The 19,834-nt window shown below is 43.0% G+C and overlaps 1 protein-coding gene across 8 annotated transcripts; it reads right to left on the bottom strand.

Annotated features, from left to right (window-relative positions):
- Positions 1-1,145: 1,145 nt before the first annotated feature.
- Positions 1,146-19,740, bottom strand: LOC106889695 (Sjoegren syndrome nuclear autoantigen 1 homolog). Of its 8 annotated transcripts, XR_001412383.1 has the most exons (4): positions 19,285-19,468; positions 17,874-18,318; positions 6,299-6,495; positions 1,146-6,077 (listed from the first exon to the last, which is right to left on the bottom strand). XR_001412383.1 is itself a non-coding variant. In XM_014944937.1 (3 exons), the coding sequence occupies exon 2, from the start codon at positions 18,259-18,261 to the stop codon at positions 17,917-17,919; it is 345 nt and encodes a 114-aa protein (XP_014800423.1). In that variant the 5' UTR covers positions 18,262-18,313; positions 19,285-19,740; the 3' UTR covers positions 1,146-6,495; positions 17,874-17,916. The 8 variants fall into 8 exon arrangements, 7 of the variants coding, with proteins under 7 accessions (XP_014800423.1, XP_014800420.1, XP_014800417.1 ...); XM_014944937.1 differs by having other exon boundaries at positions 1,146-6,495; positions 17,874-18,313; positions 19,285-19,740; XM_014944934.1 differs by having other exon boundaries at positions 1,146-6,495; positions 19,289-19,523.
- Between the last annotated feature and the right edge of the window lie 94 nt (positions 19,741-19,834).

Below are 19,834 nucleotides of genomic sequence, written 5' to 3'. Positions count from 1 at the left end.
TTAAAATGAAATATGTAATTCAGGAAATCAGAACTTGGTCTACTTTCAGCAAGAATTTGCATCTTGAGAGGTTTCTGAATTCCTGAGCTCCTCCCTGAGTTCATTTGCAGGTTTTGCCAGTCACTCAATGACAGCTCTGCCAGAAGAGTATTTCTCTCACTTCCTAACAGGTGGTCACCACCCAGTTACTTCTATCAGCCATTTTCTGTGTGTTTTAACATGATTAACGAAAGAGCAGTGATTTTTACTTTACAGCATTTGTTATGAATGAGTTAAGCATCACAATTACAGATATATAAAAATATGTTGTATTTTATTGCCCCCAGACTCTGAGCTTATTTCTTTTTTCCCCGAGTGTGGGGTTAGCTGCAGGGATCTTTTTGACAGCTGTGTGCCCTGAACCGCTCTGTCGAGGTGCCAGATCCATCCACCGACTCCAGAGGGAAGCAAAGCCAAGCTGGTGTCTAAATTAGCCCTCGGGCTCAGAGCCTGAACCAGGTGGGATGAACACAGGCCCTGCTCTAAGGCTGCACTGCAATTCCCCTTCCTCTTGAACAGACACAGCAACCCTGCCCTCACTGGGGCGTCCTGGATTGAATGTCGTGAGACACAATGAGGGATGAAGAATCCCAAAATGTTTAAGACACTCATGGACATACGCTCAAGCAAAGGTTGTTACAAAATGTTACATATGCTTAATCGTGTGTAATTTTTTTTAAAAAATGCCAGTCCTATTCTACTTTTCCTTTAGCACTGAAGGTAAGCGCCATCTCAGTTGTTTGAAATAGTAAATCTCAAAAACAATAAAATAAAATAAAATGGGAAGGGAAAAAAAAAAGGAAAGGAAAGGAAAGGAAAGGAAAGGAAAGGAAAGGAAAGGAAAGGAAAGGAAAGGAAAGGAAAGGAAAGGAAAGGAAAGGAAAGGAAAGGAAAGGAAAGGAAAGGAAAGGAAAGGAAAGGAAAGGAAAGGAAAGGAAAGGAAAGGAAAGGAAAGGAAAGGAAAGGAAAGGAAAGGAAAGGAAAGGAAAGGAAAGGAAAGGAAAGGAAAGGAAAGGAAAGGAAAGGAAAGGAAAGGAAAGGAAAGGAAAGGAAAGGAGGAAAAGGGAAAAGAAGAAGGGAAAAGAAAAGAAGGGAGAAGAAGGGAGAAGAAGGGAGAGGAGAGGAGAGATGAGATACTGTAAAGGCCCTGCTGCTTGTGAGAACCCTGCCGGTGGGGGGTGAGGTTTCCAAGGAGGAGCCCGAGCAGCAGCAGCGCCCACAGCGGGATCCCCCCCGGGCCCGGCCGGAGCTCGGCGGGAGCATCGCGCCCCCTGGCGGCCGCACGGGCGAGGCGCCGGCACGGGCTGCCCCGCAGAAGGGGCTCCGGGAGGACGGGGCTCCAGCGCCAGGCTGTCCGTTACGGTGTCCGTTATTATGTCACACCACCGAGGCATATTTTTTGCCATCCAGAGTCCACGGAATGGTAAGACTTGCCTTTCAGAGCACATAATCCTCACGATTTCTTTTACAAACGTGCTTTTTTAAAAATAAAATGCTGGAGGCAGCAGCAACATATTGCAAGTGACAAAGTACATTGTTTCATCTCCTTGCTTGATTGCAGATAAACTGTAAATCAGATTTTATCTCTTCTTACTGAAGTAGAAATGATGGGGATGAACAAACTCCTAAAAATAACAGAATAGCTAAAATCTTTGCTTTTTCCAGAGCAAATGTAGCCCTTTGGGAAAGTGCAAGAAATACCATCTGTGTTTCCTAAGCTCTGAAGTTAATTTATTGCAGACATCTCTCTATTTACTGTAAATGGACATATTTTGTGTTGCAAAACAACATGTTGCAGTGATGAAAAATAACCTAAATACTCCCATCCAATTAACTCCAAAGGGTTTTCCACCTGAAAAAGCTCCATTTAAAAGATCAGTTTGTTTTGCATCAGACACCAAACCTCTCTTGGTGGGGTTTTTTTGAAGTGAGCTTCATACACATATTGACAGCTGTTCACAGGGGAAGCTGAGAGGGGAAACTGTGAAGGAGTTGTGACTTTTATGACAGATTATATTTTTCTGATTATCACACGAGAAGTGTGTTTTACAAATAGCTGCTGTCTCGGTGAGAGGTTTCTTCAGAACGGAAAACTCTCCAGGCTTTGCTGACAATCTGTTCTTTCCATGGTACCTGCTAAGCACTGCCAGTCCTTGCCGTGCATGTAAAACCTAAGGTAGAATTTAGAAAATACGCTTCTTCATCGAAGTGTTTCACAGTTACTTAAAAAGAATTCAGAACATAATTCTGAGATGATGGAGATGAATATTTGCTCTAATCCAGTGTCTCCTCTGAGAAGGCAGGGGAACACGGTGCTTGGCTTCAGCTGACAGCAGTAGAGCATCTTTGTTTTAAATGATGGCTGGAATTGAGCCATGAAATACAGATGGAAACGTGGAGCTGAATTCCCTCAAAGTTCAGGGTGCAGTTTGGGTCCATTACAAAGATAAGTTTAGAAATAGATTTCAAACTACAGTTTTTTGAGGTGTGGGGACTCCCCAGCCAAACATTACCCTGTGAAATGTTAAAAAGGGAGGCAGCACAAGGGAGGATGTGGCACCGTGATGCTGTGGGTTTATATTTGACTGCAAAGATTTAATACGTCTGTTTTTTCTTGTAACGCTCGGCCTTTGAATGATTGAGAGCTCATCCAAACATCAGCTGCTCCCGTGGCAGCGAAAATCCTCTTGAAGAGCTGTTATCTCATTTTTTTCTCCCAAATCCAGACAAGTGGGCTATGAGAATGCAGAAGATGTGGAGTTATTTGGCTGAGCAGTGATGCAAACGCAGAGGCGAGCCCCGGCAGGCGGCGCGGGGGCCGGGGGGACGACAGAGCCGGGCACTGTCACTGCTGAGTTCAGTGCAGAAAAATGTCTCTGGAATGCAGATGTGATTCCTCATCCCGGGCTCATCATCCGGGAGCCCCCATCAGCACCACTGAGACAAAACCAGCCCAAACACACATTCACTGGAATGTTGCCCCGCGAGAGCCTGTGTTTCCCAGGTAAAATGAAGGTCAGGGCTGGTGGTTTAAGACCCCTCTGACATCCGAGCGAGGCCTTTCCCTTCCCACAGCTGATCTTCATTACGCTTTATGGCCATGGTAATTCTTTACCTCCCCAAGGCAGCAGTTTTGAGAAGAGAGAGGGAAAGCAAGTCCAGGACGATTGTTTCGGAGAGAGGCACGCTGCCGAACGTCTCAACCATGGCTCCAGTTCACAGCTGTGGCTCTGCCCCACGGGTGGCCCTTGCACACAACAGCACTAACACTGAGCTCTTCCTTCAGGAACGCTCCGTGTCCAGTGGTGAAATCACCATGTCTGGAGGCAGAAAAAGTCAGGTCGTGTATTTACCCATTGAAACACTGGCTTCTGAACAATAAAATTGTGGTTTGGGTAGGTTTTTAGATGCATTCTGGTTTCTGGTGAACACAGAGTAACCAGGCGCAGTGGCCAAGTCTCGGGGTGACCCTCCCCACCTCCCTCCCGCCTGACCGCCTGACAAAACCACTCCCTCACTTTCTGGAATGCAACTTTGTCAGAAGAGGGTGGATTTCCACATGGATCAACTTTGCCCCAGTCAGAATTGCCAACCTGCTAAGCCAAAAGCACTCTGAGGCTTTGTGTCAGGGAATGGGGCGGGTGAAACTGGGGCTTGCACTGCTTTTCCCTCCATGCAAAAGACAGAGGCAAACGTTCCAGCCGAGAACATGTTCTTGAGAGCATCTGGGACCATGTGAAGGTGGCAGAAAACGTTGGATGCTGACTTTTTTTTTCCTGTGGCTGGTATGAGGCATTTTGTTACAGGCAATTACAAATGCAATAAGATGTATCATATTAGTTTGCAATATAGACTTCATTCCTTGATTGCTTTCCCTTCTCTGGCTCGGTTACGCCGGGAGCTCTTCAGGTTCATTGAGGCTTTTCATGGAGTCTCCAAGGTGGAGGGCTATCGCGTAGGAGTAACTCCTCTTGAAACTCTGGCACCATCAATCCGCTCCCAAACAAAAAAATATTCTTACAGACCAGGGGGGCGATTCCCAAAATGATTTAGTCACCTTTCAGGCACTCGGAATGCCATCCCGTCAGCAAAGACAAGCCACGGGCACGGTTTCTTTCCTAAAGGTGGCCACAGTCAGCGCACGGGGAAGTGGAAGCAGCTGGCAGCTTTTGCAAGTTTGGTGTTGGATTTGATGCCAGGCAGAAACACAACAGGCAGAATTGCCAATGGTGTTTTGTGGCATCGCTGTTTTCTTGTAGAACACATTTTCAAAAGCTTAAATGTGTTTTTAAATATGTCTATGTGCATTTCAAATGGATCTTCCAGTGCGCAGGAGAACTTTCCAGGTACACGCTGTATTTTGCCATAAAGATACCAAGGAAATGGGATGACAAAGGATACTCATAACATTTTCCCAGGAAGAAGGAAATGCCGTAACTCCTCATACATAAGCCTTGCCTAAAAGTAATGGAAAACTTCCACAGAGCAGGAGAGGAACGAAGCTGCACCAGCTCTTGCTATTTCAGTGACACAGTGAACTTGCTTGAGGAGCAGTTTATGAGCCAAGCTTTCCACTTAGTTAATGCTATGGAAGGGTCCAATGTGATTTTTCCCTTATTATTTTAATTAGACCTTCAGTATTACCTTAGAACATACAACTTGTGAAGAACACCCTGTGAAGGAAAAAAGCCTTTTTTGCGGGTATCTGAGATGGAAAGGTGGGAGAGCTGGGGGCCCTGCAGCCTGCCTGGGGGTGGGAGAGGAGCCAGTGTGGTGGCCCAGCCTCCAGCGGTGAACGCTGCAGAAGGAGCTCTCCTTCACTCTGTCGCCCTCTCATAAATCAGCCTAATTACTCTAATGAGGAGAGCTGCGTCCCTCTGCCGCGAGCCCCGCTGGTTTGCAGCGAGAGGGAAGCACATAAAAAGGAACAATGCTGGCTGCTGCTGCGGGAGGGACGCGGGCAGGGAGAACAATAGTCCTGACTCTGTCAGGAGATGGCTTGGTGCACGCCCCTGGAGCTGTTCCAGATCAGAACTGAAATCAGACGCTGGGCTCGTCAGCTCCGCTGAAGGAAAAAGCAAGTAAGACAGAGGGCAGAGGAAAGCTGTTTTCAAGGCTCTAAGAGAATGTTGCCGAGGAGAGAAAAGGACGGGAGATGAGGCTTCGCAGCGTCGGCCTGAGAAACTCTCACGCTACAAATACCCACCTGAGCCCCAACAGCAGGGATCCACTCTCAGCTTTATGCCTTTTTTTTTAGAGTAAGAAGGTAGATTTTAGTTTTTGAATGAAAACTCATACAAACTCGTCTCTTAAAAGATGTGTCTCAGTTCCTTCTCTTGCTCTGTATTAGTTTAAGTCTTCTTGCAATCGTAAGAACTAGAAATTTGTTTCTCTGTGATGAAATCTTAGATCCTTATTTACTACACGAATCTGGGAGCTGAAGCTTTAAGCAAACCACAGACAACCATGAGATTTATTACAGAAATACAAGAGCAAAATTATGTGCAGTCCTACTCATTGTTTTCTATATTTTTGTCATGTTCCCTCTTTACTGTCCCCTCGCTGTGATGACTGAAACTAATCATTCAGGTCTAGATCCCGTATTACGACACCCCCAAAGCCTCCTTGCTATTGTTTGCGTCAAATTAAAAACGTTTGTTAAGAATAGTTGCGGAACGGCATCAAAATTAATCTTCATTTTACTAAGGATTTAATTATTTTATTTGTATTGTGATAAATTATTCTTGATGTCAGATACTGTATTTATATATTTTTAATAAAACAAATTTAAAAATGAGACAATTTTGACAGTTCTTGGGACATTCTCCTCTCAGGAAAATTTCTCTTGATCTCTCTGGATGTTCTCAGCAGTTTATCCTCTCTTTTTCAGTGGCACTTTTACTAAAACATCTTCCTCCTGCCCTTTATACAGCATACTTACATCTATCTTTAGCTCCAGTTTGATAAATCATTCCATTTCTAAATCCCATCTTCAGTCTCCAGCTGGACTTCAGGCCCTTCAGACTCCAAAGAAAGCTCTGTAAATGTCAGAAAACCCTTCTCTTGGCTCATTTTGCCATTTCCCTTTCCTGTATTCATTTCCATGGGCTGAATATATTGTGACGTTAGGAGATCTCCATGACCTTTTCTCAGCCCCAAACTGCCCCTGCTTTGCCATTGCTTGTTCCTCTAACATTCCCAATTTTGGGAAGCAGCATGCTAAGCTGATGTTTGCTCTGGCAGAAGAGGGGCCACGTACCACTGCTGGATGCGTTCTCTCCCAGGAGCCATCAGCCTTCCCTTTCCCTGCTGTCCCACGGGGCTTCCAGCTCCGGAGCTCAGCCTCCAAACCAGCCCTTGCTCCAAACACCTGCAGATCAGGTTGAGGCTGGACTGGAAGGAGCTGCCCTGACACGTCGGTAACACACAGCGACTGCAGAAAGCTGGGTGAAGTTGCTAGAGGTAGGAAGAGAGGAATTTAAATATTCATGTAAAGAAAGCAGAATGTCTGCTACAGCATCTACAACTGCTGCCTTTTCTTAAAGGACTTCCAAGTCTTACAAGGCTGCCTTTTCTTAAAGCCATGGTAATTGCATCTTCTTTGATTGGAGTATAACACAGGGTGAAATTTTCAATAGGACTTTGCCCGTGACCAGTTCCCAGCATTCAAACAGACATGCATCAGGCCGAGCACAAAGCACGGGACTGCTGTGTTAAGTCATGAAAAAGATATAGAATTATTTATATCTGCCTTTTATTTCTCAGCCTTTCATGTTTACTTTTGTGTTTTCAACCTTTTATTTATAAGGATCATAAATAAAACTTCAAAGTTGGGGGGGGGGGAAGAAGGGGGGAGAACAAAGAAAATACCTTGATTTCAAGAGCCAGGCCTTTGAGAATCCTGAATCCTAAAATCCAGAGCAATAACAAGCCAAGCACAAACCCCACCAATTTTCAGTAAGCCTTGTGGTATAAAAGCCTCTCGAGCACTCGTTTATTATCTTAAAACTCATTCCAGAGTTTTAAAATTCATTTTGTTCCCCTCTTTGCTACCACACAGACACAGCACTAGAATCAGAAATGACAGATGTGGAAACTCAACACTTTGAAACCCAGTTGCACTGCACAACTACTGACTTCGGTTGAGTTTTGGGGCCTTGCTCGTGACCATGAGCTGATTTTAACTACAAATGAAATCCCAACTTCCCAATGGAACAGAATCCCAACGCAGCGACGGTAGCACCAAGTAGCTCGAGCAGCACATGCACACACACACACGCAGTAACTTCTATTTACACCTCCTGCAGAGCAGAAGCAGAGAAGAGATGCCCAAGTCCTTCTGCCTGCCTCAGTGTGATGTACTTGCATACATTTGAATACGTTGTACAGCATGTATTGCCTTCAGTTACTAAACCCCCTGCTCTCTACCAGCACCCACAGGACGGTCTCTTGTCCCCTGGTCCTTGCAAAACCAACTGGCTTGTTCCTGTGTGGTGGGAATGATGGATTTGAGAAATGCAGGCTGTTCTGTGCTCTGCGAGTCCAGGCTCTGAACACGTACCACATTTAACATTGCTCCTGGATGAGACTATCCAGGAAATGTAGTGTTAGCCAAAACAAATGACTTTTGATATCTCTCTGATATAATTGGCCGTGCTTTCCCATCAAACAACCAAATGCAGAAGTTACTTAAACCAAAAATGTTCATGCAAAGAAATATGGGAAGATTTAATCTAAGTCCCCAGAAATCACGTTACACCTCGCTGCGTTTGGTCGCTGCTGACTTCACCAACACCCAAAACTAAAACATGCAGGCACAATCTAAGGTAAAAGGGTCATCTTAACATCCAAGAACCAAGCTTCCCTCTAGGTACATCAGTGTAATAATACTACATGGTGCAATAATACCTGGCATACTAAGCCAGTGAAAAGGACTTTTAACTAACAATTACAAACAAATTTCATACTTATATAAGCCCCAATAAGTGCACTGCTTTATTAACCTCATCTAAAATAAAAAAATGTATGTTAAACTGAACAGGCCAAACCCCCATGTTTTGGGCAGGCAGTACTTGCCACCAAGAAACTGCACACAGGAGTGCAGCTACTAGAAGAATAATTAGTCCACAAAAGACAAGTGAACACAGCATTTTGTTATTTCTCCTTCCCCTTAAATGGCTGCTGGCTTTTAGAATTTACATGATGAAAATTTTTTTTCTGAAGGAAAAAAAATAGAGCTCCCATAGGGCAGCCTTAGCTGCCTTCCATGTGGCATTGGCTTTTCTTGGAGCAAATTATTCCATTTATTATTATTCACACCTCTAAGGAGAAAGAAAATTCTTTCCCTACACGGTGCAATAATGATGTAGGAGGGAGTGAATAAAAAAAAGAAAAAAGAAACAAGTCCTCTCACTTGCTACTTTTGCAAGCAACCCTGTTCAATTCAGAGCAAGGCCAGCAATCTTACGCTTTTGTGATTTTCCTCCTCTTTGATGGAGGCCAGTACCAGACACTGCTCTGCTCCAGGTTCTTTCACTACATTATCAGAAGTCTGCCCTTTCTTTGTCACAGCTGAAATGATGCATTCTAATAACAGAAAATAGAACTTATCTTGTCTGGAAGAGCCAGTTGTCACCAAGACACTGCTATCAGTAAATAAAAATAGAAACCTTTATGCAAACCAGCAGGATTTTAGCCAGTGTGAAAATAATTGAGCTACTGTCCTCTTTCAAAAACTACTTTTGCATTCAGTCACCCCAGACAGCAGGAAAACCAATTGTTCCTTAAAATGCTGTAGAAGTCTGTGCAGACACTGTTAGTACCCAGAGATCTCACAGCATGCAGGCCTTTAATTGCTTCTCCTTTCTCCCCGCAGATGAAGGCATCTGGAACATTTATCTCTAGCACCTTACTGGGGAATATATTAGTTTGTAAAATAGAGCAGGATTACAAAGAAAATTGCTGAATACGTACGATGGCATGACATAGCTTTTTACAAGTAGCCTTATTGTGAGCATGTTCCACTCTACCTTAGCACGTGTTTACTGTTTTGCAATATAGGTCGTATTCAGAGCTTTGAAGAACTACATAGCTGACCTATGAGGCTTCCTCAATGAGATCACTAATCTGTAAGCTCTAGCATTATACTCCTTTTTCCTCTTTTTAATATCAAAACATAGTCTTTTCTCAAACACAGTGCAATCATTTCTGGAACAAACTCATGCCTTAATACTAATTAAGTTACAGCATTCCATTTAGACCTTCTTTATTTGCAGAAGGCTGTAAACAAAGTCTGCGTTTGCTGGGACAAAGATATTCCCACTGACAAACATAATAAACTTCTATTCTTTCATCTCCACAGCATATCAGGAACATCACATTCCATCTATCCATTACTTCAGCCTAGAAGTCTTTTTAGGATGTGGTTTTCATAGGATGAAACTCCTCTCAGATCAGGTGTCTGTTGTTGTCTCTACTATATCGTATCCTTACCCCACCCAACCATAACTTTTGTGGCACTATCAATCTGAATGAAATCTGTTTATCTTTTCAAACAATTTTTCCAAGGGTGCCAAAACATGTCTGGACAACATGAAGATATTGAAGTATCTCTGACCCATCACATGGCAGAAGAGCAGCATGTTCCAGGTTAGCAGCTTGGGATAACTAAAAACGTGGTAAGCAAGGGGCTGGGAAATAGGGACAACAAAAGCTGTTGCACAGGGAGAGGAGGATAGGGCTACAAATGAGGGTTTAAGTAGTAGCAAGACTGGAGGGGCTACTGAAAGCAGCAAGGACACAAACTAAAGCAAGTTGTTAATGACCAGGCTATTTAAACTATCCTCTCTAATGGCAGACAGTACTGAAATATTACACAGGTTTCTACCAAGAGCGTTCTAAACTTATTAAAATGTTCAGTATATTTATACTTTATATAGGTGTATATTTATTGTGATACATGAAATAAAAGAATACTGCTGTCACGTGTCACCTGTCCTAGATCAAGGTCGTTTTTAATCGGAATTCATACAGCCAGCTTCTTTTCCCTACAGAAGAGTCCTATCTCTCTGTATCTCTCCAGTTCCTGACCTGCCATGGTACTTCAATTCCTTTAACCCAAAATGAGGTCTGGTGGAATATGGTTGCACACAGCCTGTTGCTGTTACATGTGGTCAGAATGCTGTTGTGTGGTTTATATACCATTCCACATGGACTAGAATTCAGGCACTCCACTGCGTTTAAACACCAAGGAGCCTCAATATCTAGAAAACCCTTAAAGGCTGTTGGTACAAATACCTGGTGGTCTTACACAGGTCAGCATAAGGCAGTAAGAAGCCTGATGAAAGAGACAAAACACCACAATCTGTGAAGACAAGCTATCTGAACAAGGTTAGGCTTGTAAGAGATAATTAATTAGCAACTATCATTAAAATTTCTTTCTGTTCCTGTGACCTGCCTCCTATGGTCAGCTCCCAAATACGTGTGAGTAGGAGCTTGGAGAGGGCAGGTCTGGAAAGTAAGAATAGCTGCTCCAGAGCTGGGATACTTCACAATGAAGGGTGTATCCACGGAGAAATAAGTAATACTTTTAAACATTGTCATGATGCTGCATGCCATTGTAAAGTGAGTAATAGCAGAAAACATGCATCTACTCAGTTCTTTCTTTCCCTTCCCCCAACATGCAGGTTGAAAATGCATAATCCAGTTGGTTTATGTCAAAAGCCAAACAGGATGTGAATCCCTTGGAAGCAGCCCAAATCAGAGAATTCAGTTGAGGCTAAAAAAGCAAAGCCACCATTCCCAGACCTGTCCCTGATTTGGGGCAGATTACTATTGAGTGTCACTGTCTATCAAGGGGGATAAAGATATTAACATCCTCTGTAAGGTACTTTGTGATCTGTTGATTGGAAGCACTTGTTTATATGTCCCATATAAATATAAGTATGTATATACTCAGCATTTTTAAAGACTTTTAAAATAAACAGCATGGCATAACCCCAAATCTTGTTTCACTTAAATTGCTGCTGTACAGGTAGTTTCTTTCTGACATTCCCAAAGAAAACCCACACATTCCCATGCACAACACGAGCGCGTATGGCAGAGTGCCACAGGAGGCCTCAATGGAAAACTTCATTAAAAAACAAACAAACAAAAAACCGAAAGTACATTCCAAATTGAACAAGCAATGCTTGTTGCAAATCATTTAAACTGCTAAAAGGAGCCACAAAACTTGTAACTCAACTGAAGGATTAGACAGCATTTGACCAAGAACTTGGTGTACTACACAGTGACTACAAACCACTTACTGGCTTGCGGGCTTCAGTGGAACTTGAGCATCCGTATGTTCTCCTTTGGCCACAGATTTTTGAACTTGAACAACTTGAATCTAAAACAAGAACACTTCAGGCTTTGGAGAAAAGCCCCTAAAGGAATAGGATTTTAAACAAATACCCTTCTCACGGAGTCATATCTAATGTTGCACATCTCTATAAGACAGAATCCCCCAAGTTTCAAGAACAGAAACAGGTTACATTTTTCCAGCAAGTCCAGTGACTCCTGAAAGCACAAGATTTTGTAACTGTGTCCACATGGGCAATTGCATTTTAGCAGGGCAAATTAACCCTTGCTGAGCATGGTACTGCCACAGCTGTACTGCTTCCAGCTGTACCTGAGCTCCTGCATTTAGAGATAACCCAGTTGTGATCAGGTATCAAATTCCTTGTGACGAAGAGCATGGACTGGGTTTTCTTGTTTCCAGTTTGCTTCAGTGGACCTTGCAACAGTAAACTATGACCATTATGGCCACTTGGTTTGAATCGTCTCACAACCCTTCACCATGAGCCAGGCTAACAAAGGTGCTCCTCTCTTTCCACAGGTGGCTGGTCTCTGCTGAAAAGGCAGCTCTTTTGCCCCCCACCCTGGGATGAAGTATCCGTTCCCTTCACACTGGCAACAATTCTTGAGGAAGCACCAACATTGAATGAATTTCTTTACCTTGGGTTTGTCCATTACAGCAAGTAACCCCACCTACTAGCGGACAGTAAGCAGCACAAATCTCCAGCAGGATTTCTGTTTCTGAACAACTGCATAAGCATATGAAGAATTACTACTAGTTAGGTTTTTGTTTCCAAACTTCTGTCAGAATATGATTCAGCCTTGAATACCAATTATATTTTAAAAATGCATCAGTAACTCTTATGCTGATTTTCAACTCAAAGTGTTCTTACTGTATAAAGAAAGAGAGGGTTCAAAAAAAGGTAAAGCTTGCAGAACACAAAAAGGATTTTGTCTCTGAAGTTGAGAGACATGCCTGATCAGAATGGGTGTCCAAGTGGTATCAAATTCTTAATAACCATGTAACAACAACGAGAGAATACTACAAATGATGATTTGATGTAATTCCGAATACAGATAGGGAGATTTGAAAGCATTTAGGAAAGAGATCTGCTATTTTTTAAACTATGTTCAACTAAATCAATGAAGTGATTTTAAAAAAATTTAAATCATAGATCTGGGAAGGCCTATGTTGGAAATAATTTTTTTAAAAGTGTTCCCATCTACCACATATCAATGGAAAGCTTCTCACAAGAGCTCTCACTGGAGAATGAGAACCTATGAAGACTTAACTTTAAAATGCTCCATGATCACTCTATTCGGTGTCATACTTTGAAAAATGTTTAAAATTAAGTGTTAAAAATTGTTCAGACTCTTATTTTGTTTTACAGTCTCTACCTAACACTTCTGTCTTCTAGATTTAGGCTGGTCGCTGCAGGAAGCTGCATGTCTGATTCTGAAAAGACAATAAATGAGAACACTCAACACTGTTAAAAGTCCTTCAGAGCCAAGTACATACATTCTATGAAACACGAGTGGTGGTAAGCAGAGGGCAACATCCCACCCCACTTAATATGCCTTGAAGTGAGGTGTGAACAAAACCAAAGCTCCCATCGCAGTCAGCAGACTCACAATCAATCCCACCTCCAGAGGGAGACTGACTTCTCTCAAATGTCTTTTCTTGAACACAATCTCTGTCTACAGGTGCCTATTTTCCTCCGATACCAACAAACTCTATTCCATGAGTAACATTTTCCCACTTATGATGTTCAAATTAAGCATCAGTACAAACATCACCAACTTTGAATGATGTAGCAAGCCACAAGCTAGCTACAGTCAGAACGCAAAGATTTGACACCATCATTTGCAATGCTGCTGCTAAATAAGATATCCAAGTTCATACTAGAATTTCTAATTTACCATAGTGGTTACTGCAGCATAGTCGAGTCTCGCACAAACAGACAAAAAATGCAGATGGTTCCACCCCACGAGATCTTGTGAAACTACTTTTGAAACCACTACAAAATTAAAGCGTTTTACTAGCCCCATATCTTCTAACATGGTATTTTTGTGAAATTAAACTACAACACTGAACCACTTTTCACACAAATCCCATAAACTAAATCTATGAATGACCAAATAATATATAGCTCCCTTTTCTGCAAGACCAAACCTCTCCATAACGTTTTATTAATAGCTAACATGTCAGTTGTATCACCTGCACACATCTGGTTTTTTTTACAGCTAGATATTAAACAAAACTTCATCTGAAAATCAATCGAGGAAGACAACAATCAAGGACTACTCTGGGGCAACCAAAATCAAAGACACATTTATAAAGCAGTAATAGGCAAAAAAAACTCCAAAAAAGACTCATTCCCTGTTTAAAAAACAAACAAAACAACAAAAAAACCCAGTCATTTGAGAAGTGGCCACAGTGCTTGACTCCCACCGCCCGGTAACACAACTGTGGGTGACAAAGCAACTAGTGCATAAACTAAACCAAAGGCCAATCTATCCTTTACCCAGTTGACTCCCACCGCCCGGTAACACAACTGTGGGTGACAAAGCAACTAGTGCATAAACTAAACCGAAGGCCAATCTATCCTTTACCCAGTAGAGAATAAAAAAACCAACCAAACAACAAAAAAAACTCCTCACAACTTCTCACTCAAATTTCTCCTAACACACAAAATCATCTAAGGAGATGATACTGGTCTTCTGCGCAGGACCCGTCCACATGATGAATTAACTGTAGACATTTGATCCTTTTGCTAACAATCTTCTGAATGTCTTATTTCAGAATTGAGTACTTTGTTCCAGTTTAGCTTAATCCATTTGTAGTGTCACACCTATACCACAAGACCTAGACAGAACTGAGATACTTAATTCTGAAATTGCAACCCAAGACCAAATCATCCAGGTTTAGATTATAGCTTGCGTTGTTGTTTGAACAGACAATTCTTCGGGTGTTTGAAGATGCCTAGTCTTCCCAGCCTGAAGACCTTCTAATCCAAGGAAACAAATCTCTTGTATTCACCAAGTTAAACACCAAAAAAATTGCCATCCCTCTGCCTAAATTCTCCAAGGTCAATCTGACATATACACAGCGTGCATCTAATACATTGACAGGGCTTAGGGTTCTTTATAAAATGCAAGCAGTTCACCAATTAATATTTACAGGAGAGCTACCAGGGGAGGAAACAACGGCAAGGCATCCTGCGTGAGCCTGGTGCTACCCTTCCCCAGCAAACGGAAGGCTCAGATGCCGATGGAACTGCCCACTGTGTAGCTGAGCATGTCAGTTTGTGTTGCTCTCCACCCCAAAAATTAGGACCCATCCCAATTTACTCATATCCACTCCTGTAAGGTGATTAGCAGAAAGCACGTGTGGCAAGGTACCTGAACTGCAGGATAAGCATCTCTGCAGAGACAGTGATGGATTGTAAGTGACTGCTTGTATACGGGACTTCACCTAGTGGTTCGTGTCACCACCTCTACGCAGAAAATTAAACATACCACTCACAAGCAGTTTCTTTGGCAACCACCAAACTCCATCATACATAATAAACTTAGTTTACTTGGTAGAGTCAACGCTCCAATGTTTTGAAAAACCTTTTGATTGTGAGAGTTGTACACACTAGGCACATATTTAAGAAGTATTCCTATAAAAACTGGGAATCATCATCTCTCTTCCTGTTACTTACAAACCAGGTGAGGTGCTACTACACAAGTTCAGGAAATCAGAGCAGTACTCAAGATGCATTTCACTGGAGCTTTGAATCAAGCACAGGTAGGAGTTTTAAAACCTGTGTCTCCTCACATACCAAATAAACTACAAGACACCCAACACAGCACTTCAGATTGGTACTACAATTCTGTAACATGAACTTTTGTCATTAAGGCTCCTAGATTGTAAGCACTCAAGTAAATTACTGGATCTAACCCAGAGAGTCATATAAAATCAATACAAAAATTAAGTCAGGAATAAGTACAATGCTTTAAGTTTATAACCTGCCTTACTTCATGCAAACTTTCCATTGCAGACCAGCTCTACAGAGCTGCTGTAATCTGCAAATTACCACTTCTTTTCTAGCAATACTATGTATTAATTTAGTTTGCATATCTTTTATTCTAAACAGACTGAAGCTGTTTAAGAAAAGCTATTTATGTCAAGATTTATACTACCTGAAAAAAAAAAAAAAGTGAAAAAGGTTTACCACTTCAGTAAAAGGACATGGTAAATTAATCAGGGTTAACACAGAATAGAATGGCAACAGCTATTATTGAGTAACAACTCTGCAGGTGCACTTACTTCACAATGACTGCCACACTTGGGAGTTATTCTACAAATAGGCAAGGCCTAGAGATATGGTATTATTGCTTGTCATTCCTGAATCTGAATTTAAACAGAAATTGTATGGACTGGGATCACTGAATGGAACTTTAACAACTTTTCAACTTTTTATTTGAAAGTTGGGAAGCCCTAGTGTGTGTAGATACTAGCCAACAGTTATATTTTCCCTTAGTTTTGTAACTTAAAAAATTCAAACATCTCCAGTATTTCAGTTTTGACACTGCAATAGCTACACTTAGATGTAATAATGGTCATGAAATAGACTGCTTCAAAAACTTAGAAGGCTTCTCTTAAAACTTAACAGCTGAAGCAGAGCAAGAAGAGGCATTATTTATGATTATTCTAAGGCAAACAAACCTGTAATTGTTGTCCAAGGCAAATACAAGACATTAACTGTACTGTTCTCTATAAATGACCTTTCTATGATACTTTTTTTTTCCAGAGAATTTCAAGTTTCCTTTTAGATAAAAGAAGCAGCAGTTTACATATGCAACTGTAAAAAAAGTCATTGCTCTTCAGTTAATACCTTTTCCTGACTCGTCCTATTTTGATGTATATTAGTTACTACCACCAGATTAATGGAAGAGAAAATGCCAAGAAACATCCAGTCAAATAAATTACGTTTTTGCTACTAAAAAATAGCAACATTTTTGTGTTTCACTTCAATATAAATAAGGTGGTCCTGAATGCTGCAGTATTGCAATGATAGCAGTGCCCCATAGATTATCAAATTTTATCACCTCAGTATTACTCGAGGGAAGTCAGCAGAAATGCTATACAAGTAAATTGTTAATTAGCTCCGTCACACTACACCCTGATGTAGTTTCACAATCAGAAGAACATAAAATTTGTTTCATGCTATTGCTGAAGAGCTATTACTGAAACTATTCACATCTATATACTCTTTATACTTGCACCTGAGAGACACAGTTATCAAGTAGGGAGATTATAATTGCACTTCTTTCAATTTAGCTAATTGGTATAGAATGAAGATTTGGCTATCAGATGTTACTGCTGTAAAACATGAATGAGCAGGACAAAATGCATGCGTACGTACACATACACAAAGGTTTAGTAACTACTAGAAATAGAAAATGGGATTAAATTCAGGTTTCTGCCATGCTGTTACCTCCTCCCTGATTTCTAAACTATGTTCTACTTTAGCATCACCTGTAAGAATATCTGACAGCTGCAAACTACCTCTAATCTCATCTCCTACTTTCATCTTTCATTTGTATTTATTTCTCTTAATTCCAGGTTGTTCACTATTCTTTGCAATCTTATTACAATTATTTAATAGATTAGTATAGAGCTAAAGGGCACTAAAAAGGTTTCTAGAAATTCCATTTTTGGCTTTTAGTTCAGATTATCTTCTTTGGCCATGTATTTAAACTCTTTGGATTTCTGATTGAACCACGGTAGCTTTTTCAGGACTTCTAGACACCAGTGAAATACAGAAACCTTTTCCTTATGCATAAGTGGATTAGTCGGTCCAAGCTTACATGGTGTAGCTGCCTGCAGAGCAGTGCCCTGCAGGCAGGAGGCACGCACTTGCACCAAAATCTATCTTTCACCATAGTATGCCTCCTTTCTAAGCAAGGGGTTTTGAGTATAGCTTCAAAAGACATGTGAACGAGTCACCTTACCACTCCATTATTCCAGACAAGTGACGATTGTAAACAGGGGCTGTCTTTGTGCATGCATTGCATGCATCAAGCAGAACTCCAAACTCCTAGAGGAGGCTACATAGTTAATTTCTATTTGGTCCCTAACAGTAAAGCCTAAGCATTTGTAAAGTGAAAAGAAGCAGTATCTGATTGCTTGCATCCACTAGTTTTCAAACAGGAATTCACTGGTAGCCATCCAAAGCCAACCAATAAAACGCGATTTTTCCCCCCCCATCTTCAGAAAAGCCTTGAAGCATCAGCATATCAAAATTGACAGCCTCACATCTGCCTCAACTACCTATCTGCAATATAGTTTTGTAGTGTTTAAGTAATTAGATTTTTTTAAACAGCAACTTTATTTCATCTATTTTCTAGTGCATTTAAAAATAGTAATAAAACATACAGAAAGGTTGGAAGAAAATCCCTCTCTGCTTATACTGTCGGTGCAAGGTTCTGTGGCTAACCACATTTCTCACCTAGTGGAATTTTAGCACTGTGGAGTCCAAACATTTGACCGTTTCACGTTACATTAGTTTTCAGTTCTGGCATATGCTTTAAGCTTCCCACTTCCTTCTTCAAGACGTTAAGCAAAGTTCTAGAACTATCCAGTATCTTCATGTAAGCAGCTTCAGTTTCAGCAAGAATTTTATCAAGCTCATTCCGCGAAGCTACCTTTTGGGCCAGGTTTTCACATACACACTCCAATTGTTCATTCAGGACTTGGATTTCATGCTGGAGTTTATTTTTTTCCTCTTCTGCTTGCTGGATTTGTTTGTTCAGCTCTTCTTTCTGCATACACAAGTCTTCAATGCATTTCACCAGCTCGTTATTATAACCCTGAAGAACAGCTCCCTGCTGAGTCATCCTCCCTGAGCTCTGTCACTGCTCCCTGAAGTTGCCTCTCAGCAACAGCCTTCTGCACTGTTTAAAAAAAAAAAAAAACACAAAACCAAATAGAAAATGTAAAGAAAAATTCTGTAAGAGAGTTATAATGAATAATGCTATGCTATCACAGACTGAGCCACAGGGAAAGACGCTTTGCTTAAGGTTAAAAAGCTAGTTCTGAGTTGTGCCACATCTCTTCCCTTTGCAGGAAGGGGGCAGGACAATATTTGGCACCTACACTATACCTTTACTGAAAGCTGGTCTCTCCTATGATACCCCCACAGCAGTGCCCAACTCCGGTATCGAGAAATTCTATTATATTTTACAACATCTCAATATAGGATGCTTTGTACCTCAGATTTCGAGGGTTTGGTCAGAAATAACCAAATGACCCTTTCTCAGGAGGCGGCTCAGCAGTGATCACCAGCAGCAGCATGCACTCTGCCTCTGATGAAGAGGAACCTCCTGGCAAACCGAGCACCTGGCACCCACTTCAGAGAGCCCCGGGGCCACCTGAACCACACCGCCCTGGCGCTGTTGCCGACGAAAATTTTACCGAGGCGCGGAGGAGCTGCCTGACGGCCGGAGGCGACCGTTGGCGGCCGTTAGCGCCCCTCACACCCCCACAACCCACCCCCGGCGGCCGTTTCACCCCGCCCGGGCCGTTCTGCCGCCAGCGCCTCAGCTCCCTCAGCGGCCGGGGCGGCCTGGCGGAGTTTCCTCAGGGGGAGCCGCGAAATAAACCGGCGCCGCCGCAGGGGCCGGGCCCGACCTGCGCGGCCGCCGCCTCCCCAGGGACATTTTAACAGCCTCTTCACCGCCGAGCGCTTCCTCGCAGAAGACAAGCCGCACACAAAATGGCTCCTGCCTATACATCAAGTCCCTGGGCGGAAGGGGAGGAGGGGGTAGGTAAGAGGAGACCTTCCCTTTCCTATCTGGCGGCTGGGCGCCGCTCACCCCCGCCCCGCCGTTTACTCTCGCAATTCCCCCTATTGCCCCCACCTGCCTGGCGTTCCCGCCCTGTCGGCTCCCTCACGGCTCGGCCCGGCTCCCTCACGGCTCGGCCCGGCCCGGCGAGCGCTGCCCTCGGCCAATCAGCCGCCCGCGCCCGGCCAACGGCTGCTCCGGCCGGCAGCGCCTGGGAGCCGCCCGGCTGAGGGGTGACGGAAATAGCCGAGCGCTTCCGAACGTGGCGCGGAGCGTGACAACATCTCTACGGAAATAACCGATGTTTTCCGAAGACAGGTAGCGCTCGGGAGCGGCGGGCGAGGCGGGCCAGCCGATGGGAGGAGGAGGAGGAAAGAGGGAGGGGAGTTACGGAACGAGCCGATGTTTGCCGAAGGGAGGAACTGAAGGGCGTTGGGCTCGGCGGAGGCAGCCGATGTTTCCCGAAGGCAGAGTCGCCCGAGAGCAAAGGGGACAGAGGGGACGGAGCGTGTCGGAAAGAGCCGAAAAGAGCCGACGTTAACCGAGCGCGGCGTCGCCCGAGTTTCCCGGATGTAGTTGGAGGAGCGGCGGCGGCGGCGGTGGCGGCGGGCGCAGCGGGGGGCCC

The sequence above is a fragment of the Calidris pugnax genome, unplaced genomic scaffold (genome assembly GCF_001431845.1).
Source record: "Calidris pugnax isolate Ruff unplaced genomic scaffold, ASM143184v1 scaffold54, whole genome shotgun sequence".
NCBI classification, from domain to species: domain Eukaryota; kingdom Metazoa; phylum Chordata; class Aves; order Charadriiformes; family Scolopacidae; genus Calidris; species Calidris pugnax.
Note: the sequence above shows the minus strand (reverse complement) of the source record. Positions and strands in the feature narration are given on the sequence as shown.